The sequence below is a fragment of the Salmo salar genome, chromosome ssa20, assembly GCF_905237065.1.
Source record: "Salmo salar chromosome ssa20, Ssal_v3.1, whole genome shotgun sequence".
In the NCBI taxonomy this organism is placed as follows: Eukaryota; Metazoa; Chordata; class Actinopteri; order Salmoniformes; family Salmonidae; genus Salmo; species Salmo salar.
This window is the reverse complement of record NC_059461.1, coordinates 31,108,279-31,135,387: the sequence shown is the minus strand read 5'-3', so window position 1 is coordinate 31,135,387 and position 27,109 is coordinate 31,108,279. Positions and strand designations below refer to the sequence as shown.

The 27,109-nt window shown below is 43.1% G+C and overlaps 1 protein-coding gene across 1 annotated transcript; it reads left to right on the top strand.

Moving 5' to 3' along the window:
• Nucleotides 1-297: 297 nt before the first annotated feature.
• Nucleotides 298-26,846, top strand: LOC106580422 (tricarboxylate transport protein B, mitochondrial). The gene is made up of 9 exons (XM_014161464.2): nucleotides 298-807; nucleotides 14,887-14,994; nucleotides 20,312-20,411; nucleotides 23,058-23,196; nucleotides 24,447-24,531; nucleotides 24,769-24,873; nucleotides 25,109-25,224; nucleotides 25,350-25,423; nucleotides 25,574-26,846. The coding sequence occupies exons 1-9, from the start codon at nucleotides 696-698 to the stop codon at nucleotides 25,686-25,688; spliced, it is 954 nt and encodes a 317-aa protein (XP_014016939.1). The 5' UTR covers nucleotides 298-695; the 3' UTR covers nucleotides 25,689-26,846.
• The last annotated feature ends 263 nt before the right edge of the window (nucleotides 26,847-27,109 follow it).

Genomic DNA, 27,109 nt, shown 5'->3' with positions numbered 1-27,109 from the left:
ATAGATAACCAATTTTTCACTTATGGTAAGAAAATAAATTATGTAAGCATAGGTCTTATTTGTAAATGAGGTTAGGAACAAAAGAAAATGGTTGATGGTTTAAACTTTATTTTGATATGATTTTTCAATTCATAGCAAGACAGAAATCTGTATGAATATTGTTGCGGTTGCAGTCTTATGGAAGAAGCCTATAAGGGGGATGGATGTCACTGAGGCACACCTTGATTGATGGTGTTTTGGGTCTGAAGCGCCTTTGTACCACGGCGCTCTCTTGCTCTGATGGGAGCAGGGTGGAGGAAGGTGCTATTTCAACATTACGCTCTTTACTGGGGCTGATACTTTAATTTACATCGCTGTGTGTTTGTTTGCTCAACTGAGAAATGTATGCTTTGCTAATGTATTCCTTTTTGCGAGTTGACGCGTACAAGGATGTGACGCGCCTAGACTAGAGAGAGAGAGAGAGAGCCCCGCCCTTCTCCTGGTGTGGAACGAAAATGCCCCGTCTGTCCTCCCTCGGCTCCAGGGTTAGATAGGTTTTCTCCCCGCTGTGTAGTAGCTTACTGTCCACATACAGCGGATGTCTGACACGATATCCATGGTATACACTGAACGTTATATCAACTAGAAAGTAGTTTAAGGACTTTCGTATACTTAGTTTATAGCTAGATAGATATTGGTTTAATTATTTCTTGACAATGGAAGGAAACAGTAAATCCACCAGCCTCTTTCACAGACCCAGGTGTCTGGCGGCGGCGGCACCTGGAGGAAAAGCGAAATTAACTCACCCAGGGAAGGCAATTCTAGCAGGTAAGTTTTGTCATCCTTTGTTCAGACACCACCTATTGCCAATAGAGATGACTTAACATTTTTGAGATACACACTAAAGTGTCTTTAGTGTGTATCTCTTTAGCGCATCGTCGTGGAGAGAAAGCATTAGCCTGTAGAATAAAGTAACATTTGTTTCTGATCATGTCACTTTCACATGACAGCCAGGGGTTGTTGTAAATGATGTACTGATTGTGTTTCATTGGAAGCCGTGCACGAAGCAAGAGCGTCCATTTGAACAAGTTAGAACTGTTCACTGTCATGTGTTGTATTGTGTTCAACAGTTAATTCGCAACAAAAGCTGGAATCTGCTAGTCTTCAGTGTTATTATTGTCAGTTTAACATGCGCTGTATGTTTGCATTTCAATAAAGAGGCGATTTGCTTAGCTGCCTGTAGAGCGCATGACAAAATAGTGGAACTCTTTTTAGACTAGTAGGCTACATGGAACTGTTGAATTGAAGGCTTTGTTATTATTATTATTATTCACTTAATATTATTTAGATTGTAATTAATACGATTTCGAATATACTTTAAAATGGATGATTATGAAATTATCTTATGATCTTTTCTGTAAGTGACTGTCGTAACATTAGCCTTCTAATACTGTATCGCAAACAACTGCCTGGTTATGAAAGGACACCACAAAGCCAACACCCCTCATTTTCCCCCTTAGCAGCAGACTGTAGTTACTCAAGTAGAAGGAATGCTGAAATGTTTACTTCCTGCATATGTTAGGATATACAGATCCTTCATTCATGTTACTGTGCAATTTACCTGAGATGACAAAGAACATCTGTTGCATCGCCATCTGGTTCAGAGGAATGAACAGGTCGACTCTTTGCAGGCCAAGGCATGTAGTCCCCACTCTGCAGCCCTGTTCTTTTAGGCAGCAGACACAGTCATCTTTCTGGGGTGTATCCTTCTCTGAAATTACATGTTTCTCCTCTGGACTGCCCCTCTCCACACAGTGAAATTAAAACGAATAACCCTGAAATTGGACTGGAATGTCTTTGAAGTAAAACCACCCAAAACCACCACCTCTGTCTCCGAAGAAAGACCATAACAAGCATTGGATGAGGATCAAATATAGAAACCCAAGCACTGTGGACTGAACAGGAGAATGTCTCTAAAATGAGTATTAAGTAGCTCAGACATCTACCTATTAGTAGTAGTAGGCTAGTAGCCTTCATCTCTGAAACCTCCATTGCTGTGAGGGATACTGGTAGAGCGAGGTCTTAAGACATTCTCAAGCACTGAATGAAAGAATCTGTTTTCTACTTGTCTTTATCCTGCCTCGCTGGCAGGGTCTCTCTCCGAAGCCCCAAACTGCTACGGTGGGATCAGTGCACTGACATTATTCTGTTACTCTGATCTAGTCTGGTGATCACTGCTAGTTACCTTCAACCACATCACACTGGATATATTTAAATGTACACCATGCTGAAGGAGAGCGATGCTGTCCTTCGCTAATGCTATTGACTTCAATGAAGGCTTCAGGAATCTGTGGTTGTGCTTGTACTATACATAAACCATTGATATGCCATTTGGTTTCAGTAGTTTGATTACAAAGTTGCCATACACTAGGCCTACATGTAGAAGGCATGAGATTCACAATAAACATATTCCTCAGTGGCATGAGTGCATGTATAAAAGGGCAGAATCAGGTCTGTTATAATGGAGGACTAGGTTGAATAATGCAGTAGTAATATACAAACTCATACAGACTCTTAGTAATGCTGCAGTATGCAGTTATAACATAGGCTCATATCCCATACATACTCTTCCATAGGATATTACGCATATTGGTTTGTCAAAGTAATCTCAGACTGAACATGGTTGCATTTGAAACTCATGATCCACCCCCCACATTGTGTGTGATTAGAGTGAGGCAGGGCAGGCTGGTGCATTTTGAGGCCTTGAGAGGCACCCTCATGGAGAGGCATTTAGCACCGCTCTATTGATTACAGCCTTGACAAGAGACCACCCTGACAGACCTTGTACTGTAGTAATGTTGTTCCAACTGTGGAGCAACAATAAAACCAGCCAGCATGCACAGTTTCATACAGTACTCTTTGGTACTGCAGGTTTGTGCAACCTTTTTTTCTCTGTAGATATCCTTTCACAATCCTAACAGCCTATGGTGCCATTTCACACACACTTTCTTCGGACTCTCCTCCTCTCAGCTATTGGTACATTTAAATGAGGCCGTCCATCTAAATGTTAGATTGGAGAAACCTTCCTGGCCTCCTCCCTCCCTTCCTATCCTTTCAACCAGACTAACCAGACAAGCTGGCTGGGAATGCTAACAGCCAAAACAGGCTCCATCTTTCTTCTCTCTCTCTCTGTCAGCCCAACTCTTATTTAACCTGTTTGTGCACTTGTACACTCCACTCTTTCAAGCCAGTTGATTACTCCTTATCTATAGAATATATTTCTCTCTTTCTCTGTTTTTCTTACTGTCTGAATCTATGGGTGCAAATTTAGGGGGAGACCAAGAATATTTGGTTATTTTGATTAATGGCTTGTGTATGTATGTATGTATGTATAGTATATGAGTGTGTGTTGAAATCACAGTGTGGTACCCTAGGAACTGATCTACTCTCAGAGAATGAGTCGCTATGACTCAGTGAGATAAAAACGATCAGATAAAATGCTCTTGTGTCTATAACTCTGACCTGAGATATTACTCAATCAACAGCCAAGCCAATGCTTTACTACGCCAAGATACAGAATCCTCCTGACACCTGGTTTGACAGTTAATAAATCTGACAAGCACTCTCAGTGTCTAGACATGGAACCACAGCTCTATCTAGTTATTTAACCCTGCACTCGGAGTGGTAATGAGTGTGTGTGTGCTGCTTGTTAGAGCCCTCTCTCCTTTGCCTGCAGTCTTTTCTCAGTAACTGGCAGAGGCCCAAAGTACATATCCTTGAGAGTATCCTTGTTGGCCCTAGGACCACAGCAAGACATTATCTTTCTGTGCCAATGACATAAACTGGGTTGTTTGAACTCAGGGCCGTAGATAAAGACCATAGCCTGGATGCCTCTAGTATGACTCCATGCGTCTGGTGCCATAACGGACCTAGCTTAGCTTGTGAGAAATATTCAACTTTTGGGACTGATGTAATGCAAGATGGGATGATAGGATTTTAAAAAAAATGTTTAACCTTAATTTAACTAGGCAAGTCAGTTAATAACTAATTCTTATTTACAATGACAGCCTACCGGATGGAGTGAGTTAGTGAGAGAAAGAGAGGGGGAGAGCGAGAGGAGAGAGAGCATGTCTTCTTAGATGACATCTGGCATTGTAAAAGAAACATTGTTTAGTCTTTGCTAATGGTACTGTCTCACCCTTACAGTAACCCACTGTGTGTGTGTGTGTGTGTGTGTGTGTGTGTGTGTGTGTGTGTGTGTGTGTGTGTGTGTGGTTGTATTGGTCTCTTGTATAGGCCTGGAGGCACTGAGGGGAAGGTATTTTGGACAGAACATTGAGAGTCGTAGCTTAATGGAAGAAAAGTCCTACATCTCTTACAAACCCAGACAATGGAAATGAGGCACATTTCTTCATGAAGGGTGTATGAGCTCTTTATACTCCCTCTCCTAGGCTCAGCAGCCAATGGTGATGGCCGATGTTGAGAGGTGGAGGCTATGATATGAGACAGGATTGGCCTAGGGCTGAGAGTTTTAAATGGGTTTCTGGTCCTGATTTTCTTTGTATTTATGTGTTCCTTTGTACTAGAGGTTTTTATTGTCATACAATGTTGGTGTGTGTTTGTGTGCGTGTGCATCTGTGCGTGTGTGTGATGTCTGAGAGAGTACTCTCTTGCTCTGTGTTTGTAACTTTCTCTCTCTCTCTCTCTCTCTCTCTTGCCACAGGGCAGCCAGTTAATTCTTTGAGTGGCTGTCTCCTCTTAGACTTGGAGGGCTTGTCAAAGTGTGCACTCACTCCCTGCTCATTCCTACCCGACTGAACTCTGCACACTATGCACTATGCACTAGGCAATACACTCTGAATCTATGACTCATGACCCACCAGCGCCTTGGGGGGCAAGTCGTCAAATCATGAAACCCCTGTTGTCCTTTCTGTCAGACACGTACACACTCTCTCCCTGCCTCTTTTTTCTCTTTCACCTCTCTCTCGCTCTCTCCCTGCCTCTTTTTTCTCTTTCACCTCTCTCTCGCTCTCTCCCTGCCTCTTTTTTCTCTTTCACCTCTCTCTCGCTCTCTCCCTGCCTCTTTTTTCTCTTTCACCTCTCTCTCGCTCTCTCCCTGCCTCTTTTTTCTCTTTCACCTCTCTCTCGCTCTCTCCCTGCCTCTTTTTTCTCTTTCACCTCTCTCTCGCTCTCTCCCTGCCTCTTTTTCTCTTTCACCTCTCTCTCGCTCTCTCCCTGCCTCTTTTTTCTCTTTCACCTCTCTCTCGCTCTCTCCCTGCCTCTTTTTTCTCTTTCACCTCTCTCTCGCTCTCTCCCTGCCTCTTTTTTCTCTTTCACCTCTCTCTCGCTCTCTCCCTGCCTCTTTTTTCTCTTTCACCTCTCTCTCGCTCTCTCCCTGCCTCTTTTTTCTCTTTCACCTCTCTCTCGCTCTCTCCCTGCCTCTTTTTTTCTCTTTCACCTCTCTCGCTCTCTCCCTGACAGATGTATTCATTGCTGTCTAAGAAAGTGACGACAACATCCCACTCATCCTCACGAGAGACAAACTGTTTACTGTTTTAGGAAAACACAACAACATCCCACTCATCCTCACGAGAGACAAACTGTTTACTGTTTTAGGAAAACACAACAACATCCCACTCATCCTCACGAGAGACAAACTGTTTACTGTTTTAGGAAAACACAACAACATCCCACTCATCCTCACGAGAGACAAACTGTTTACTGTTTTAGGAAAACACAACAACATCCCACTCATCCTCACGAGAGACAAACTGTTTACTGTTTTAGGAAAACACAACAACATCCCACTCATCCTCACGAGAGACAAACTGTTTACTGTTTTAGGAAAACACAACAACATCCCACTCATCCTCACGAGAGACAAACTGTTTACTGTTTTAGGAAAACACAACAACATCCCACTCATCCTCACGAGAGACAAACTGTTTACTGTTTTAGGAAAACACAACAACATTGCCAGAACAACATCAGTCTCCGTCCATCCAGTCTGCAGGGAACGGCCTACTGGAGGGTTAGAAGCAGTTCAAAAGATTTTCCATGTAAAATTAATAGACATGTGTAATTAAACATTAGTGTAGAGTTTGGGAGCGGTGTTTTGAACAGGCGAAGCCTAAAAAGGAAGACGATAGATTAATAATTCCTTTCATCTTTCAGACGAGGCAAACAGAAATATTAAGACTGTATTAATACATCATGTTTGATGTTAAGACCTCTGGCTACGGTCTACATTGGGGTTGAGGAATAGGGACATGTGGCATCATCTTTCTACACTCTCGCATGTATTCTCATCTCTCTTCACACCAGGTCCCTGATAAACATATTTTCCATAAATGAGATGAGCCTGGATAACTAAAGGTATAGAGAGGGTTTTCGGGTAATTTGCTGTCCTGGCTTTTGCACATTATAGTGTTCTGGTCCATACATGTATATGATTAAATGTATGAGTTGGCCTGAAAAAAACGTGTAGTTTAATCTGTCTCTCTCTCACACTCTCTGTTGTTGAAGAACATATTTCATTTTAATGTGACTAGTCTGGATAAATAAGAATACATTTAAAGTACAAATGATTTCCCCCTGTTTAGTATTTTTTGTGTTTTGGTTCTTGCATGTTATGGTCCATGAAATGTCCATAAACTGTGGGGTTGCCAGATTTGTTTATGTTTATTGGTTGCCAGGTTGGGTGATTTGAAGGTTTGTTTTTCTCAGTGAAAAACTGGAGTTCTAATCAGGAGCAGATGTGGCCAACACTCATTAGAGTTACCTCAACAGAAGGCAGATAGATAGATAGCACTTCAAAGGTCTTCTGTTCTCTATATCCCTCTCTCTTTGCCATCCTTGTAAATAAGAATTTGTTCTTAATTGACATGTCTGGATAAATAAATAATAAATCAATAAATGCACTTATTTTCTCCCTCTTTCTCCCTTGATCGCTCTCCATCTGTTGCTATCCCCTTTCTCCCTAATTTTAATCGAACCCTTTCTCTGTCTCTGTCTCTCTCTCCATGTTCCTCTCTCTCTCTCTCTCTCTCTCTCTCTCTCTCTCTCTATCTATCTATCTATCTATCTATCTATCTATCTATCTATCTATCTATCTATCTATCTATCTATCTATCTATCTATCTATCTATCTATCTATCTATCTATCTATCTATCTATCTATCTATCTATCTATCTATCTATCTATATATCTCTCGCTATATATCTCTTTCTGTCTCTCCATGTTTGATCTAATAGTGTGTAATGGTGTGAAAAGTGCCTATGGGTGGCTTGGCTGGGATGTGTGTCTACTGCTGGACTGCAGCCTATCCACTCAACCAGGTCCACAGTGATACAGTGCCTTTAGAAAGTATTCATACCCCTTTGACTTATTCAAAAGGTTGTTATACTTATGTCAATTAGATAATTCTGTATTTCATTTTCAATACATTTGCAAACATTTCAAAAAATATTTTCACTTTGTCATTATGGGATATTGTGTGTAGATGGGTGAGATACTTAAAAAATATATATATCCATTTTAAATTCAGGCTGTAACACAACAAAATGTGGAATAAACCAAGAGGTATGAATACTTTCTGAAGGCACTGTACATGCTCTGGACTGACAATCAGCCTCAGTGGTGGGTGTGTGTGTGTGTGTGTGTGTGTGTGTGTGTGTGTGTGTGTGTGTGTGTGTGTGTGTGTGTGTGTGTGTGTGTGTGTGTGTGTGTGTGTGTGTGTGTGTGTGTGTGTGTGTGTGTGTGTGTGTGTGTGCTCTGAGTTGCTGTGATGCAAGCAGGAAACCAGCTGTGAAGTCTGAAGGTTGTTGATTAAACTATAAATCTGCTTTGCGAGGGCGGTGTGTGTGTGCGCGTGTGTGTGTGTGAGAGAGAGAGATGGTAATGTTCACATTGTTTCCTTTCTCTTCTCCTTTTTTGCTTTTTTTGTTTTCATTTTGGCCGTGTCATCATTTGCCAAGTGTGCTAACCTGCGGTCGTCAACAATCACGCGATCGCCGAGTTGACTTTTAAAACACAGAAACTTTTGCTGTAACTCTGGTGTCCTGTATGGTGGATGGGTTATATTAAGGGTAAGGGTGGACAGGGTTGGGTAGGGCTCTATTAAGGAAAGTGTTATCTACATGAGGTGATACACTCCTTCACTGTTACCTTGTGTTTAATACACTGCTGCAAATAAACTCACTGTCACGTCCTGACCAGTAAAGGGGTCATTTTGGTATTGTAGTTTGGTCAGGATGTGGCAGGGGTGTGTTTGTTTTGTGTGTTTCGGGGTTTTGTTGTATGTTCTATATTTTCTATTTCTATGTTCCATTCTATGTTGTGTATTTCTTTGTGTTGGCCTGGTATGGCTCTCAATCAGGGACAGCTGTACATCGTTGATTTTGCATTGCTGTGTGTGTAGCATGCAAAACTGTCTAGCTGTCGTTCGTTTTTTTGTTTAGTGTTCAATAAAAGTTAAAGATGAGCACTCAACCCGCTGCGCCTTGGTCCATTCACTACGACGGCCGTTACACTCACTAGTTCCTCTATCAAAATGTACTGACGAAAATAGCTGATGCTGGTGTAACTGAGTCAGGTTTGTAGGCCTCCTTGCTCGCACACGCTTTTTCAGTCCTGCCCACAGATTTTCTATATGATTGAGGTCAGGGCTTTGTGATGGACACTCCAATACCTTGACTTTGTTGTCCTTAAACTATTTTGCCACAACTTTGGAAGTATGCTTGGGGTCATTGTCCATTTGGAAGACCCATTCGCGACCAAGCTTTAACTTCCTGACTGATGTCTTTCTTCAATATATCCACATAATTATCCTTCCTCATGATGCCATCTATTTTGTGAAGTGCACCAGTCCCTCCTGCAGCAAAGAACCCCCACAACATGATGCTGCCACCTCCGTACTTCACGGTTGGGATGGTGTTCTTCGGCTTGCAAGCCTCCCTCTTTTTCCACCAAACATAATGATGGTCATTATGGCCAAACAGTTCTATTTTTGTTTCATCAGACCAGAGGACATTTCTCCAAAAAGTATGACTTTTGTTCCCATGTGCAGTTGCAAACTGTAGTCTGGCTTTTTTAAGGCGGTTTTGGAGCAGTGGCTTCTTCCTTGCTGAGCAGCCTTTCAGGTTATGTCGATATAGGGCTCGGTTTACTGTGGATATAGATACTTTTGTACCTGTTTCCTCCAGCATCTTCACAAGGTCCTTTGCTGTTCTGGGATTGATTTGCACTTTTCGCACCAAAGTAGGTTCATCTCTAGGAGACAGAACGCGTCTCCTTCCTGAGCGATATGACGGCTGCGTGGTCCCATTTTGTTTATACTTGCGTACTATTCTTTGTACAGATGAACATGGTACCTTCAGGCATTTGGAAATTGCTCCAAATGATGAACCAGACTTGTGGAGGTCTACAATTTGGCTGATTTCTTTTGATTTTCCCATCATGTAAAGCAAAGAGGTACTGAGTTTGAAGGTAGGCCTTGAAATACATTCACAGATACACCTCCAATTGACTCAAATGCTGTCAATTAGCCAATCAGAAGCTTCTAAAGCCATGACATCATTTTCTGGAATTTTCCAAGCTGTCTAAAGGCACAGTCAACTTAGTGTATGTAAACTACTGACCCACTGGAATTGTGATACAGTGAATTATAAGTGAAATAATCTGTCTGTGAACAATTGTTGGAAAAATGACTTGTGTCATGCACAAAGTAGACGTCCTAATCGACTTGGCAAAACAATAGTTTGTTAACAAGAAATTTGTGGAGTGGTTGAAAAACGAGTTTCAATGACTCCAACCTAAGTGTATGTTAACTTCCGATCAACTGTATATCCTAGTTGTCTGATTGGTTTACATGCTGTGCATGCTCTGTATTTGATAGCCCCTATGTCTGTCCCTGCAGAACCTCTTTCTCAGTGACTGCTGGGTAGGAAATGGTAAACTGGTTTCTAGGTACATCAATTCCCACTAATGATAAGTGTCAGTGTCATATGAAAACACATTGATTTTGTGAACTGACACAGAAAGGTAGAGAGCGAGCACAGTCTAGGGAAGAGGTATAGAGAGAGGGTGAGAGAGAGGGGGGACTGGCGGGAAGAGAGAAGGAGAGAGGGAGGGTGAGAGGGGGGAACTGGCAGAGAGAGAGAGAAGGAGAGGGGGAGGGAGGGTAAGAGAGAGAGCACAGCCTAGGGAAGAGGTATATAGAGAGAGAGAGGGTGAGAGGGGGGACTGGTGGAGAGAGAGGAGAGAGGGAGGGTGAGAGAGAGGGGGGAACTGGCAGAGAGAGGGAAGGTGAGAGAGGGGGGAACTGGCGGAGAGAGAGAAAGAGGGAGGGTGAGAGAGAGACAGCACAACCTAGGGAAGAGGTATAGAGAGAGAGGGGGGACTGGCAGGGAGAGAGAAGGAGAGAGGGAGGGTGAGAGAGAGGGGGGACCTGGCAGAGAGAGAGAAGAGAGGGAAGGTGAGAGAGGGGGGAACTGGAGGAGAGAGAGAAGGAGAATGTTCTGTTTTCTGTGTGTCTGGTTCAGGAATAGATCAAGATGAAAGGTCTGCTCATTCAGCTGTGGTACAGTACTACTGGAGTCATTTAAGGGCGTGTGTGTGTGTGTGTGAGTGTGATGGGTTGGATGGCAAACACGTTCCTGCATGTCTGATGAGAATTAATAATCTGAGTTGTTAGTGCGCATGCATATGTGTTTGTGATGGAGACACTGCTTCCCCAATAGCCTTTACGTGTAAAACTGTTGTAGTACTGTCTGGCATGAAGTCTAATGTAGACATACAGGGCATTCGGAAAGTATTCAGACCCCTTGACTTTTTCCACATTTTGTTTCGTGACAGCCTTATTCTAAAATGGATGAAATTGTTTTTTTTCTTTATCAATCTACACACACTACCCCATAATGACAAACTGTAATATCACATTTACATAGGTATTCGGACCCTTTACTCAGTATTTTGTTGAAGCACCTTTGGCAGCAATTAATTAGAATTATAGCCTCAAGTCTTCTTGGGTAGGACGCTACAAGCTTGGCACACCTGTATTTGGGGAGTTTCTCCCATTCTTCTCTGCAGATCCTCTCAAGCTCTGTCAGGTTGGATGGGGAGCGTCACTGCACAGCTATTTTCAGGTCTCTCCAGATATGTTTGATCGGGTTCAAGTCCACGATCTGGCTGGGCCACTCAAGGACTTTCAGAGACTTGTCCCATTGATGCTGCAATGTAACAGTGTAGGTTCCGTCCCTCTCTTCGCCCCAACCCGGGCTCGAACCAGGGACCCTTGCACACATCAACAACTGACACCCCACGAAGCATCGATACCCATCGCGCCACAAAAGCCGCGGCCCTTGCAATGCAAGGGGAAACCCTACTTCAAGTCTCAGAGCGAGTGACGTCACCGATTGAAACGCTATTAGCGCGCACCACCGCTAACTAACTAGCCATTTCACATCGGTTACACTGACATGCACTGTCAACTGTAGGACCTTATATAGACAGGTGTGTGCCTTTCCAAATCATGTCCAATCAATTGAATTTACCACAGGTGGACTCCAATCAAGTTGTTGAAACATCTTAAAGATGATCAATGGAAACAGGATGCACCTGAGCTCAATTTCGAATCTCATAGCAAAGGGTCTGAATACTTAAGTAAATACATATTTTTTCTGTTTTTATTTTGAATAAATTAGCAAATGTTTCTAAAAGCCTGTTTTCACTTCGTCATTATGGGGTATTGTGTGCAGATTGATGAGGAAAATATTCATTGAATCCATTTTAGAATAAGCCTGTAACGTAACAAAATGTGGAAAAAGTCAAGGGGTCTGAATACTTTCCGAATGCACTGTACTGACCTGTCCAGACTGGGTCAGGGTGCTAGTGTAGTGTAGTGTAGTAGAAATGTATTAGATCTCATGTGATCTGCTGAACCTTACTTAACACTGGGATTAAAGCTGTTTGTGTGTGTACAGTGGCTTATGAAAGTATTCACCCCCCCTTGGCATTTTTCTTATTTTGTTGCCTTACAACCTAGAATTAAAATGGATTTTTGTGGGGTTTGTATCATTTGATTTACACAACATGCCTACCACTTTGAAGATGCTAAATATTTTTTATTGTGAAACAAACAAGAAATAAGATTTTAAAAAACAGAATAGTTATGCACGCTCAAGTTTTCACCCATTCCCCCCCCCCCCAAAGTCAATACTTTGTAGAGCCACCTTTTGCAGCAATTACATCTGCAAGTCTCTTGAGGTAAGTCTCTATAAGCTTGGCACATCTAGCCACTGGAATTTTTGCCCATTCTTCAAGGCAGAACTGCTCCAGCTCCTTCAAGTTGGATGGATTCTGCTGGTGTACAGCCATTTTTAAGTCATACCACAGATTCTCAATTGGATTGAGGTCTGGGCTTTGACTAGGCCATTCCAAGTTTGACTAGGCCATAAATGTTTCCCCTTAAACCACTCGATTGTTGCTTTAGCAGTATGCTTAGGGTCATTGTCCTGCTGGAAGGTGAACCTCCATCCCAGTCTCAAATCTCTGGAAGACTGAAACAGGTTTCCCTCAAGAATTTCCCTGTATTTAGAGCCATCCATCATTCCTTCAATTCTGACCAGTTTCTCAGTCTCTGCCGATGGAAAAACATCCCCACAGCATGATGCTGCCACCACCATGCTTCACTGTGTGGATGGGGTTCTCGGGGTGATGAGAGGTGTTGGGTTTGTACCAGACATAACGTTTTCCTTGATGGCCAAAAAGCTACATTTTAGTCTCATTTGACCAGAGTACCTTATTCCATATGTTTGGGGAGTCTCTCACATGCCTTTTGGCGAACACCAAACGTGTTTGCTTATTTTTTTCTTTAAGCAATGGCTTTTTTCTGGCCACTCTTTCGTAAAGCCCAGCTCTGTGGAGTGTACGGCTTAAAGTGGTCCTAAGTGGTCCTTTCCTGGTCCGTGAGTTTTGGTGGGCGGCCCTCTCTTGACAGGTTTGTTGTGGTGCCATATTCTTTCCATTTTTTTATAACGGATTTAATGGTGCTCCGTGGGATGTTCAAAGTTTCTGATATTTTTTTATAACCCAACCCTGATCTGTACTTCTGCACAACTTTGTCCTTCACCTGTTTGAAGAGCTCCTTGGTCTTCATGGTGCCGCTTGCTTGGTGGTGCCCCTTGCTTAGTGGTGTTGCAGACTCTGGGGACTTTCAGAACAGCTGTATATATACTGAGATCATGTGACAGATCATGTGACACTTAGATTGCACACAGGTGAACTTTATTTAACTAATTATGTGACTTCTGAAGGTAATTGGTTGCACCAGATCTTATTTAGGGGCTTCATAGAAAAGGGGGTGAATACATATATACGCAACACTTTTCCGTTTTAGTTTTTTTTATTTCATTTTTTGAAACAAGTATTTTTTTTCAATTCACTTACACAAAATAGTCCAAATTGGTTATGTTCATTACATGAAATCCAAATAAAAATCCTTTTAAATTACAGGTTGTAATGCAATAAAAATAATGCAGCATCATGACTCAGCTTTCTAGACTGTTGTACAACCTTATCTTGCCTGTGGAAAATACTATACAAATGCATTTTGTATCAGCTACTGTATACAGGGCTTTGCCTTGTTAGGGCAATTTGCTTTGCTGAATACTCTCACTCAACCATATATCAATGTGTAATTGACCACCAACCACTTAAAATCGTTCTATATCTACTGTACATGTAGTGTATGTGTCATAGGTTAAATATATCTCCTACCACCTCCAGAATGATAAAATGCTAAGTGCTGTAGAGAAGAGATTGAGAGCCTTGGCCTACAATAATGGCAGCAGAGGGATGGATGCCAAGCTGTCACACAGTTGGATGACATATCTGTATACTTCCCGTTATTTCTTTATACAGAGGGCCTCTGGGATTAGAGTGAGGTGAGTGAGTGAGTGAGGTGAGTGAGTGAGGTGAGTGAGGTGAGTGAGGTGAGTGAGGTGAGTGAGGTGAGTGAGTGAGTGAGTGAGTGAGTGAGTGAGTGAGTGAGTGAGTGAGTGAGTGAGTGAGTGAGTGAGTGAGTGAGTGAGTGAGAGAAAAGTGTTATTGAGCTAATGGAGGGTATTGGGCTGTGTAAGGGAGCCCCTCCCCCTGGGCAGAGCAGATCATTTAATTAATGTCAGCCTCCTTGTCCTCTCTCCCTCCCTCCCTCTCACTCATCCTCCCTCTCTCCCTCCCTCTCTCCCTCCCTCCCTCTCTCCCTGCCTCTCACTCGTCCTCCCTTCTTCCCAAGTGACTCATCTGCATAGTTCTGCTCTTGACACTCATCCCCATCCTCTGAATTCATCCACAATATAGAGCAGTCCAACATCATTTATTAATTCATCGATTCGTTCGTTTGTTTGTTTGTTCCTTTTTTATGTTTGTTATATTGTTTGTTCGATCTAACAGCTACACGTTTATACATAGAGAAAATGGCTGCATCTCCCCATAACATTCCTCTCACACTCTCTGATCTTTTAAGGTTTATGGATAACAGCTATTTGTAGGGTTATTGTTATTTATCTTGATATAATGACTTCACCCAAAGTGAAGCCTGCTTCAGCCAGCCTGTCATTGTGTACTTTATTAAAAGCAGAAACAGTCTGGTACCAAGGCTAACTACCTGAAGATTCACAAAATAAATCTTCTGGTTGATAAGCTTTATCTGACCATTGCTCTCTGTTCAGCCCAGTTCGAAGGAATTCACCAAACTGTAATGACAGTAAGCACATATGGTTCTGAATACATTTACAACGTTTGGTTCATCCCTGAATCCTTAGCAGTGCCAGGTTGACAGTAACTAAATTAGGCTATCTATTCTACAGGTGGTATAGCTTTATCTGTGCTCTCTGTGTTTTCTACAGGTGGTATAGCAGGGGGTATAGAAATCTGTATCACCTTCCCTACAGAGTATGTGAAGACTCAGCTACAGCTGGACGAGAAGGCCAACCCTCCCAAATACAGGGGCATTGGTGAGTTTCTGACTGTATGTTTGTGTGTGTGTGTGTCCTCCCACCCTACAACACACAACACATACAGTCGTGGCCAAAAGTTTTGAGAATGACACAAATATTAATTTTCACAAAGTCTGCTGCCTCAGTGTCTTTAGATATTTTTGTCAGATGTTACTATAGAATACTGAAGTATAATTACAAGCATTTCATAAGTGTCAAAGGCTTTTATTGACAATTACATGAAGTTGATGCAAATAGTTAATATTTGCAGTGTTGACCCTTCTTTTTCAAGACCTCTGCAATCCGCTGTGACATGCTGTCAATTAACTTATGGGCCACATCCTGACTGAAGGCAGCCCATTCTTGCATAATCAATGCTTGGAGTTTGTCAGAATTTGTGGGGTTTTGTTTGTCCACCCGCCTCTTGAGGATTGAAGATAATATAAGAATTGAGGATAAGTTCTCAATGGGATTAAGGTCTGGGGAGTTTCCTGGCCATGGACCCAAAATATTGATGTTTTGTTCCCCGAGCCACTTAGTTATCACTTTTGCCTTATGGCAAAGTGCTCCATCATGCTGGAAAAGGCATTGTTCGTCACCAAACTGTTCCTGGATGGTTGGGAGAAGTTGCTCTCTGAGGATGTGTTGGTACCATTCTTTATTCATGGCTGTGTTCTTAGGCAAAATTGTGAGTGAAACCACTCCCTTGGCTGAGAAGCAACCCCACACATGAATGGTCTCAGGATGCTTTACTGTTGGCATGACACAGGACTGATGGTAGCGCTCACCTTGTCTTCTCCAGACAATATTTTTTCCGGATGCCCCAAACAATCGGAAAGGGGATTCATCAGAGAAAATGACTTTACCCCAGTCCTCAGCAGTCCAATCCCTGTACCTTTTGCAGAATATCAGTCTGTCCCTGATGTTTTTCCTTTTGCAGAATATCAGTCTGTCCCTGATGTTTTTCCTGGAGAGAAGTGGCTTCTTTGCTGCCGTTCTTGACACCAGGCCATCCTCCAAAAGTCTTCGCCTCACTGTGCGTGCAGATGCGCTCACACCTGCCTGCTGCCATTCCTGAGCAAGCTCTGTACTGGTGGTGCCCCGATCCCGCAGATGAATCAACTTTAGGAGACGGTGCTGGCACTTGCTGGACTTTCTTGGGCACCCTGAAGCCTTCTTCACAACAATTGACCCGCTCTCCTTGAAGTTCTTGATGATCCGATAAATGGTTGATTTAGGTGCAATCCTACTGGCAGCAATATCCTTGCCTGTGAAGCCCATTTTGTGCAAAGCAATGATGATGGCACGTGTTTCCTTGCAGGTAACCATGCTTGACAGAGGAAGAACAATGATTCCATGCACCACCCTCCTTTTGAAGGTTCCAGTCTGTTATTCAAACTCAATCAGCATGACAGAGTGATCTCCAGCCTTGTCCTCTTCAACACTCACACCTGTGTTAACGAGAGACTCACTGACATGATGTCAGCTGGTCCTTTTGTGGCAGGTTTGAAATGAGGTGGAAATGTTTTTTTGGTATTCAGTTCATTTGCATGGCAAAGAGGGACTTTGCAATTAATTGCAATTCATCTGATCACTCTTCATAACATTCTGGAGTATATGCAAATTGCCATCATACAAACTGAGGCAGCAGACTTAATATTTGTGTCATTCTCAAAACTTTTGGCCACGACTGTACAGTGCATTCGGAAAGTATTCAGACCCCTTGACCACATTTTGTTACGTTACAGCCTTATTCTAAAATTGCTGAAATCATTTTTTTTTGTGTGTGTGTGTTCCTCATCAATTTACACACAATACCCCATAATGACAAAAACCAAGCCATGAGGTCGAAGGAATTCTCCATAGAGCTCCGAGACAGGATTGTGTCAAGGCACAGATCTGGGGAAGGGTACCAAAACATTTCTGCAGCATTGAAGGTCCCCAAGAATACAGTGGCCTCCATCATTCTTAAATGGAAGAAGTTTGGAACCACCAAGACTCTTCCTAGAGCTGTCCGCCCGGCCAAACTGAGCAATTGGGGGAGAAGGGCCTTGGTCAGGGAGGTTACCAAGAACCCGATGGTCACTCTGACAGAGCTCCAGAGTTCCTCTGTGGAGATGGGAGAATCTTCTAGAAGGACAACCATCTCTGCAGCACTCCATCAATCAGGCCTTTATGGTGGAGTGGCAAGATGAAAGCCACTCCTCAGTGAAAGGCACATGACAGCCCGCTTGGAGTTTGCCAAAAGGCACCTAAAGACTATCAAACCATGAGAAACAAGATTTTCTGGTCTGATGGAACCAAGATTGAACTCTTTGGCCTGAATGCCAAGCGTCACGTCTGGAGGAAACCTGGCACCATCCCTACGGTGAAGCATGGTGGTGGCAGCATCATGCTGTGTGGATGTTTTTCAGCGGCAGGGACTGGGAGACTAGTCAGGATCGAGGGAAAGGTGACCGGAGAAAAGTACAGAGATATCCTTGATGAAAACCTTCTCCAGAGCACTCAGGATCTCAGACTGGGGTGAAGGTCTACCTTCCAACAGAACAACGACCCTAAGCACACAGCCAAGACAACGCAGCAGTGGCTTCAGGACAAGTCTCTGAATGTCCTTGGGTGGCCCAGCCAGACGCCGGACTTGAACTCGATCTAACATCTCTGGAGAGACCTGAAAATAGCTGCGCAGCGATGCTCCCCATCCACCCTGACAGAGCTTGAGAGGATCTGCAGAGAAGAATGGGAGAAGCTCCCTAAATACAGGTGTGCCAAGCTTGTAGCGTCATACCCAAAAAGACTCGACGCTGTAATTGCTGGCAAAGGTGCTTCAACAAAGTCCTGAGTAAAGGGTCTGAATATTTATATTAATGGTATATTTCCGTTTTTTTTATTTGTAATACATTTGCAAAGATGTCTAAACAGTTTTTGCTTTGTCATTATGGGGTATTGTATGTAGATTGTTTTCTTCCCTCACCAATGTTATCAATTTTAGAATTAGGCTGTAACGTAACAAAATGTGGAAAAAGTCAAGGGTTCTGAATACTTTCTGAATGCAGTCTATACAAAGATCCCTGATACATACAAAGTCATCCCCCGCCCCCACTTCGGTCAATCAGATCACGTCTTTCTGTTCCTACTCTCCGCCTACAAGCAGCAATTCAATAAGGAGCCACCAACACAGAGAATAGTGGACAGAGGCAGACTCAATGCTGCAGGACTGTTTTGAGAATACTAATTGGAATATGTTCAAAGATTCATCCACCCAGGACTCATCCATCAACAATGAAGAATATATATCGTTAGTCAAATCAAATCAGATTTGATTAGTCACACGCGCCGTATACAGCAGGTATACCTTACAGTGAAATGCTTACTTATGAGCCCCTAACCAACAGTGCAGTTTCAAAAAATATGGATAAGAATAAGAGATAAAAGTAACAAGTAATTAAAGAGCAGCAGTAAAAAATAACAAAAAATACAGGGGGGTGCCGGTACAGAGTCAATGTGCTGTATATATACAGTACCAGTCAAAGTTTGGACACACCTACTCATTCCTGGTTTTTCTTTATTTGTACTATTTTCTACATTGTAGAATAGTAGTGAAGACATCAAAACTATGAAATAACACATATGGAAGCATGTACTAACCAAAAAAGTTTAAAAAAAATCAAAATATATTTTATATTTTAGATTCTTCAAAGTACCCACCCGTTGCCTTGATGACAGCTTTGCACACTCTTGGCATTTTCTCAACCAGCTTCATGAGGTAATCACCTGGAATGCATTTCAATTAACAGATGTACCTTGTTAAAAGTACATTTGTGGAATTTCTTTCCTTCTTAATGCATTTGAGCCAATCAGTTGTGTTGTGACAAGGTAGGGGGTATACAGAAGATAGTCCTATTTGGTAAAAGACCAAGTTCATATTATGGCAAGAACAGCTCAAATAAGCAACTAGAAACGACAGTCCATCATTACTTTAAGACATGAAGGTCAGTCAATATGGAACATTTCAAGAGCTTTGAAAGTTTCTTCAAGTGCAGTCGCAAAAACCATCAAGCGCTATGATGAAACAAGCTCTCCTGAGGATCGCCACAGGAAAGGAAGACCCAGAGTTACCTCTGCTGCAGAGGATAAGTTCATGAGAGTTAACTGCACCTCAGAAATTGCAGCCCAAATAAATTCTTCACAGAGTTCAAGTAACAAACACATCTCAACATCAACTGTTTAGAGGAGACTGCGTTAATCAGGCCTTCATGGTCGAATTGCTGCAAAGAAACCCTTACTAAAGGACACCAATAAGAAGAGACTTGCTTGGGCCAAGAAACACGAGCAATGGACATTAGACCAGTGGAAGTCTGACCTTTGGTCTGATGAGTCCAAATTTTTTACTTACTATATGATTCCATATGTGTTATTTTATAGGTTTGATGTCTTCACTATTATTTTACCATGTAGAAAATAGTAAAAATAAAGAAAAACCATTGAATGAGTAGGTCTCTCCTAACTTTTGACTGGTACTGTATATATACATTTTTTTAATCCAAACAGCCTACGTACCGTTCAGAGGCGTCCCCATGGTCCTAAAGCACAGGGTTGTCTCGTTTTGTATCACATTCCAATGATAAAACTGGGGGGAACAAAAATGCAATTTCAGAATTGTCCCCTCCGTCCCTAGTGAATGTTGGGCCCCTGCATACGACTAATAAAACTTGAAACAACAATCCCAACCCTAACCCTTACCCTTACCCTTACCCTAACCCTAACCCTTACCCTTACCCTAACCCTTACCCTTATCCTTACCCTAACCCTTACCCTAACCCTAACCCTTACCCTAACCCTACACATCTCCTTTAATACATCTACACCTTTTCTCCCCCAATGCATCTAACCCTCAAAAGATACAAGGTCGTCATTGTGTTTACCAAACCAATCAACCTTCATCTCTCTCTCTCTCTCTCTCTCTCTCTCTCTCTCTCTCTCTCTCTCTCTCAATGATCAAATTACCCATCATCCTCAGGTGCATTAGTGACTCTGGCAGGCTGTCACTGTGCTTGTTTGTATGACTGTAAACAGGCACACACACACACACACACACACACACACACACAGTGTGAGTCTGGTTTCTCGTGGCCTCAGATCCTCATAGCTCCAGCCATCTTAATGAGCCCTGCAGACAGATGTCTCTGTCTCATACAAGCTTATGCTTATCAAGGAGTTTTCATACGGTTGTGTCTTTCCGTGTGTGTGAATATGAATATGTGATTTTAATGCTCTCTGTGTGTCTATAGCTGGTTCTATGTTCATTTTAGGTTGTGTGTTAATTGTGTGTGTGTAGGTGATTGTGTGAAGCAGACAGTACATGGTCATGGGGTGAGGGGACTGTATAGAGGACTCAGCTCACTGCTCTACGGATCCATACCCAAATCAGCTGTCAGGTATGTAGAAACACATGCACACTCACTCACATACCCACAATGCATAGCTCAAATGTCACGCTGGTCTCTGTAGTGTGGCAGAAGGAACGTCTTAGACTGGGGCATTATCATCTTTCTCTGTGTGTGTCTTAAAGGGCAGAGCCTGTCTGTAGACTGGACAGAGCTGCCACTCAGTGTCTCAGTGGAGATACAGAGAGGAAAACCTGTGTGTGTTTGTGTGTGTGTCAGTGTGTGTCATTCAGTCAGATAGGGGAGGGGGACATTAGGCAAACAGGGCATAGAGGTGGACAGGGCAACAAGAGTAGGCCACATCATCTGTCTACACTCTCAGTCTGACAGCCGTGTGTGTGTGTGTGTGTGTGTGTGTGTGTGTGTGTGTGTGTGTGGGGGGGGGGTATATTTTTCATCCTCTGTCTTCTCCCCACCTTTCCCTCCTTCCCCTACCAATCCATCCTTTTCTCCCCTTTCCTCCCATCTCCCCCATCCCATTAGCTGATTGCCTTTATGTACTGTGTGTGTGTGGGGGGGGGGCATAAAGAGGCCATGGGCTTTAATGTAGCGAGACTAATCTTTTTCATCCACCCACCTAACTCCACCTGCCTCCCCTCCTCATCCTCTTTCCCATCCTTTCATTCTCCCCCCCCCCCCGTTCTCCATGTACCTGCCTCCTCCCTCCTGCCACCCATCTCTTGGCAAAGAGCGACTGACCTTTCAGATAGAGCCCTGATGGGCTTTAGAAGACTCTCCATGGTCTCTGTGACAACCAAAGTGCCTCTGACTTATCCTGGACTATGGGTGAAGGCTCAGCTGTCATCCGTCATGTTGTAACAATAAACTTTTTTCTCTTCCGTTTGAATTGGCTAAAGAGAGGAGGTAGTTCTTGTCCATTTAGTCATTTTAATGGGCTAATCTAAAGTGTAGTTCAAAAAAGTATTTTGCCACTTCCTTGTAGTCCAAGTAAGGTGGATGGGAGAGAAAGAGAGAGACCATGAGAGAGGGAGAGAAAGAGAGATGGAGAAGAGAGACACCTGTTTTGAAGGTATAACGGTATCATTGCCTTCTGTTTGCCAGTCAGAGTGTGTGTGTTCCTGCACGGCGGAGAGAGTATGTGAGTCGTGAAGCGGCTGTCACTCAAAAAAACCAACATGAGTCTTGAGTAGAGACAGATAAACATATGCTGAATTTTAAAGAACAAAGAAATATGAGGTGAAAAAAGAGAAGGAAAGATAGTGAGAGCAAAAGGAGGGGTAGAGGGAGAAGAGATGAGGAAATAGAACAGCGAAACAAACCCAGAGATCGAGACAGATCGTCAATGTCTGAGACAGACATGAAGACATTGCTCAGACCAGACACTCTCGGGTGAGAGGTCAGAGGCATGGACTCTAGCCTTGTGAAACCAACCTGATCTTGCAGTAGTTCACATTCTGTGAGTGTACTGCTTTAACAGGCTACATGAAAACAAACTGTTAATCAACACTAAGTGGCAAAGTGTCTTTCTTCTCCCTCTCCTCCTCCTCCCCCACTCCTCCTATCTTCCACCATGTTCAGTTTGTCCCTGCTATTACCACAATCCAATTCCTGCTATAAATAACCTTCCCGGTGAAGGACTATATGGAACAGCATCTCCTAACTGATTACTCTCACACACACACACACACACACACACACACACACAAGCTAGTACTTTTTTTAAATGTCTTATTGAAAAACTCAAATTGAAAATAAAGGCATGCAAAGGCAAAGTGGTTATTTATTGGTCCTTGGTGTAATCACACACACACACACACACACACACACACACACACACACACACACACACACACACACACACATATACACACACACACACACCTTCCTGAGGTGAAACGGAACTCTCAGCTCACTTCCATGGTTGCAGTTGCTGGGCATCCGTTGCTTGCAGAGGCATCAGACTTTATTGCTACATTTTTTAACATGAAAGTGCCTTGTGCTGGGTAGTAAAAGAATCTAGTTCACTAGCAGTTTGTTTCACTTCATCTGGGCATCGAAGGAAGTCATTTGCCTCTTGCCTTGAGGTGTATCTATGTATCCACTTCCATAGGACTGAGGCAAGACTTCTACTGTGATTACTAAGTGGTTCTGTACTATGGGGCTCATAGAGGAAACTGGTGTGAAATTCTGCTCATCGGTAGTTTAACTGATTAAGCCCAAAATGGCTTCCTCTAAGGTGTCCCTCTAAGGTGTTCATTGTTTCTGTAGGTCATCCAGAGATATCAGTAACTTTGACCTTCCTCATCTTCACAGTTATACAGTATCAGTTTCTGTGTTTTACTGTCACCTAGGTAACAAGCTCAGCCACTCAGCTGAAGAGGAGGCAGGCTAGAGGGAGATTCTATTGAGAGTCTAATGAGATTCTAATATGATTCAAAAACATTTTAGATTTAGGTTCTAGTCTGATATTCTTAGAGATAGACTAATGTTAAAATTCAAGCCTAACTCCTCTTCCTGATATCACTGTACCACACTCAAACCTGAGCAGCAGCTCTGCTTGTTACTGATGACTCTAACTCAGAAGAACCACATTGATTGAACTGGTTGATTGAACTGGTCAAACTGACTGGAATGGACTGTACATTAACCTGTTCTCTCTCTCCTCCCCTCCCTCAGGTTTGGTGTGTTTGAGTATCTCAGTAACCATGCCCGTGACGAGGCAGGGAAGTTGAACAGCACCAGGGGTCTGCTATGTGGGCTGGGGGCTGGAGTCATGGAGGCTGTAGTCATAGTCTGCCCCATGGAGACTGTCAAGGTACGTCTGCGACAGAGCATCTATCTACCCCCCTCTCATCTTTCTGTCTCTCTCTCCTCCTCCTCTCCTCTTCCTGTCTATCTCCCCTTCCTCTCCTCTATACCCCCCTCTCCTCTTCCTGTCTCTCCCCCCTTCCTCTCCTCTATACCCCTCTCTCCTCTTCCTGTCTCTCCTCTATACCCCTCTCTCCTCTTCCTGTCACTCTCCTCCTCTCCTCTTCCTGTCTCTCTCCCCTTCCTCTCCTCTATACCCCTCTCTCCTCTTCCTATCGCTCTCCTCCTCCTCTCCGCATCTTCACATCTTTCCCCTCTTCCTCTCCTCTATACTCCTCTTCCTATCGCTCTCCTCCTCTCCTCATCTTCTCATCTCTCCCCCCTTCCTCTCCTCTATACTCCTCTCCTCTTCCTATCGCTCTCCTCCTCCTCCCTTTCTTTTCCTGTATCTCTTTCTCTCCTGCATGCCCACCTCTCTCTCCCCCTCTCCTCTTTCTTATCTTTATCTTCCACTCCTCTCCTCTCAGATTCAGTGTCACTGATATCCCCTACCCACTGATCTGAGGTCAGATTGGCTGTTCAGCTGATGATAATAATATTTAATAATCATTTGGTGGGTGCTTATATTTTTCCTATTTCACACATGTGAATTGGATATGTGTTTTTTTTTTGCATATCCCACTCTCCCTGAGATACCCTCAGAGATTGAGGTCACGGCCAGGGTCTGGCATTATCAGAGGCGACCCTGAGAAATTTGGGTTAAGTGCCTTGCTCAAGGGCACATCGACATATTTTCACCTTGTCAGCTCGGGGATTTGAACTAGCGACCCATGGTTACTGGCCCAACACTCTAACCGCTAGGCTACCTGTTTTAGATGTGGAGATGGGTAAAAAGAGCTGATCCCAAATCAGTCTCTGGATTTGTTAACTGTCTAATCCAACAGCTGAGTGAGGGTGAGTGGACCCGATCCTTCAAGGAGTGTACTCTTTGGTATTCTCTGAAGTAAAGCCCAAGGCTGTCTAGTCTGCTCTCAGTGCTCTGAGAAACTGATAATAAAATAATAAGGAACAGTGGGGAAAAAGTGATAATGCTATTTTCCTGGAGCAGGCGTGGGATTGTTAATAAAAGTGTGTGTGTGTGTGTGTGTGTGTGTGTGTGTGTGTGTGTGTGTGTGTGTGTGTGTGTGTGTGTGTGTGTGTGTGTGTGTGTGTGTGTGTGTTTTTGGCGATCACACTGTCCCTGTGTTCTTTCTCAAGGTTAAGTTCATCCACGACCAGTCTTCAGCCAACCCCAAATACAGAGGCTTCTACCATGGAGTCAGGGAGATCATCAGAACCCAAGGTAAGAAAGGTGTAGGGGGAAGTTACCCATAGCCACTGATCTAAGGTCACCTTTGCTTTTCTCCATGGTAAGGTTAGGGTTTAGGGAGGGTAATCTGGTCCTACCACCCTAAACTGGAGTGGTCAACAAAGGCCTTACATGTGGATTCACACTGACATCACTGTTTAAAGAGGGGAATGCATATGCTGCTACTACATCCAGTGATGCTAAGTGCTGCTGTCTGCTTTTGTCCCCAAGGTATTAGGGGGACCTACCAGGGCCTGACAGCCACCGTTCTGAAGCAGGGCTCCAACCAAGCCATCCGATTCTACGTCATGACCTCCCTCAGGAACTGGTACAAAGGTATGAGACTTCAAAGTTGCGTGCCAGATGATATCCTGTTCCCTATATAGGGCTTTGGTCAAAAGCACCCTGAGCCATCATCATCAGGAAGCTTGAGTACAGGTCTACACCACACAGAAAATGCTGACCTCTAGTGGTCAATTGTAAAAAGCTACTCTCTTTGACAAGCGTCAAAAGAGAGTACCTCACTTGGGTAAGTGTTAAACAGCATTCTGTCTGTGTCTCCTTTTCCCAGGGGATAACCCCAATAAGGCTATTAACCCCGTGGTGACGGGAACGTTTGGAGCCATTGCAGGAGCAGCCAGTGTGTTCGGGAACACCCCACTGGATGTCATCAAGACCAGGATGCAGGTGCAGTATAGGGTAGCGTCTATGGGCACTTGTTTAGATCTGAAAGGATTTAATCTGTTAGAAATATATGTATGACTTAACTCCACCTCTGTCTAAGGGAATAACCCTGTTTTTTTCTTTCTAAGGGTCTGGAGGCTCATAAGTATAAGAGTACACTGGACTGTGCCGTCAAGATCATGAGACACGAGGGTGTACGAGCGTAAGTGCACCACTATACTCTTTTATACAATCAAACTTTATTCATGACACCCTTCAGGAGCATAAGGATTCTTGAGGTTCTACTAAATAGAGATCATGTGTTCTATATGCAATTCTATGTTCTACTCTCTCCTTGTTCTATGTTCTCAAGGTTTTATAAAGGGACGGTTCCTCGGCTGGGCCGTGTGTGCCTGGATGTGGCCATCGTTTTCATCATCTATGAGGAGGTGGTCAAGGTTCTCAACACCGTCTGGAAGACGGAGTGAGGGGATGCAGCTGGTGCCTCTGACCTCTCTGGGCCAAACAGGATGTGACTGGACAAATGAGCCTACTACCACAATGTAGTGGGTGCCCTATCATTCTGAGTTAAAGCATAGTGGTTCTGCCTTGGCCTGAGGATCTAGCTACAGTAACAGTAACAGCTACATGAGTTGAAACTTATACCACCCAATGAAAAGGGATTTACTTTTGATAATTTATGACCAAGCCTTTAATGCAATAATTTTAAGTGTGATATGACATTTATTTTTATAATACTTTAGATTATAAGAATAAATGTTTAATTGCAGAGTTTGTTTTACTCTGTTCCAGATGCCAAGCCCTTCAGTAGCAAGCTGCCAAATTGTGACAAACCTAATTATTGTTACAGTTCTACTGTAATACAACTCACCCTTTTGGGCTGGCTAACAGCGTTTTCCTCAAGTGAGAAGTATGCATAGAGTAATATATTCTGACTAAGAGAAGAGAAAAAATGTAAATAATATACTGATTCATAATATATTGATCAGTCTTTATCAATGTATTTATTGAACGTTGAATGTTGACTAATGCGTCTTTGTGTTTGAGACCGTTGCTGTTATACTGTGCAGTGTTATGTACTAAATAGTAAGCCAATGCGCTACAGTGTCAACATTAAAGTACTGTAGGGATTGGGTGGGTGCAAGAGGTCGCATTGGGTTCATTACAGCTCTTTCCGACCCAACCATAACTCAGTTTCCTACCACAGATGTTTGTGTTCCAGAAAGATCAGCCACGTTCTGAGAGGGAACCCTGGGGGAACATTCCCATTCCATCCACACACGTTCCAATCATTTCAGAGGCCTTTGTTGTCAATCGTTCTAAAATTCTAAATCATTGACATTCTGTTATATTTGGTGCCATTTTGGGGGTTGTTTTAGTGTTTTAAATTCTTTATTGTTGCCTTGCAGATGTGCCTATTCATTTACGAAAACAACCATTTTGAAACCATTACAATGTATTATATATTTTTGAATCCATCATCTCATCTAGGTTTTCAGGGTCTTGATTGTACAGTGTAATAATGTGAGAACAGTCTGAGTCTGCACAAATGTCTGCCCTAACAACAAGAAAACATGGCTTTATTTTGCATCAGTGGAATAGTAAATGAAATGCATTGTTATTTAGCTTTTTGCGCCCAATGCCTTTGAATCTGTGTTGTCAGTAACGGTAGATTGACTGTTTTGACTCTGCTTTTACCTACAGTAAGTGCTGCATAAGATATGTACTGTAAGGTGCGGAAGGCCTCAGTCCTCTCCTCAGCATATGCTGTTTTAGGACTGGATTCAATCCGTATCGCAGAAGATCCGCGTTAAAATGTAAAGGTAATTTCCGATTGAGCCGACATATGCAGAGTTTACCGTGAAAATTGCCTTTAAATTTCAATCAA

What these genes read in the sequence shown, in the direction of transcription:
- LOC106580422 (XM_014161464.2), top strand. Translation starts at nt 696, where the DNA reads ATGGAAGGAAACAGTAAATCCACCAGCCTCTTTCACAGACCCAGGTGT. An exon ending in AGGGAAGGCAATTCTAGCAG is followed by an intron (nt 808 to 14,886) that starts GTAAGTTTTGTC and finishes TGTTTTCTACAG; the next exon opens with GTGGTATAGCAGGGGGTATA. An exon ending in ATACCCAAATCAGCTGTCAG is followed by an intron (nt 20,412 to 23,057) that starts GTATGTAGAAAC and finishes CCCCTCCCTCAG; the next exon opens with GTTTGGTGTGTTTGAGTATC.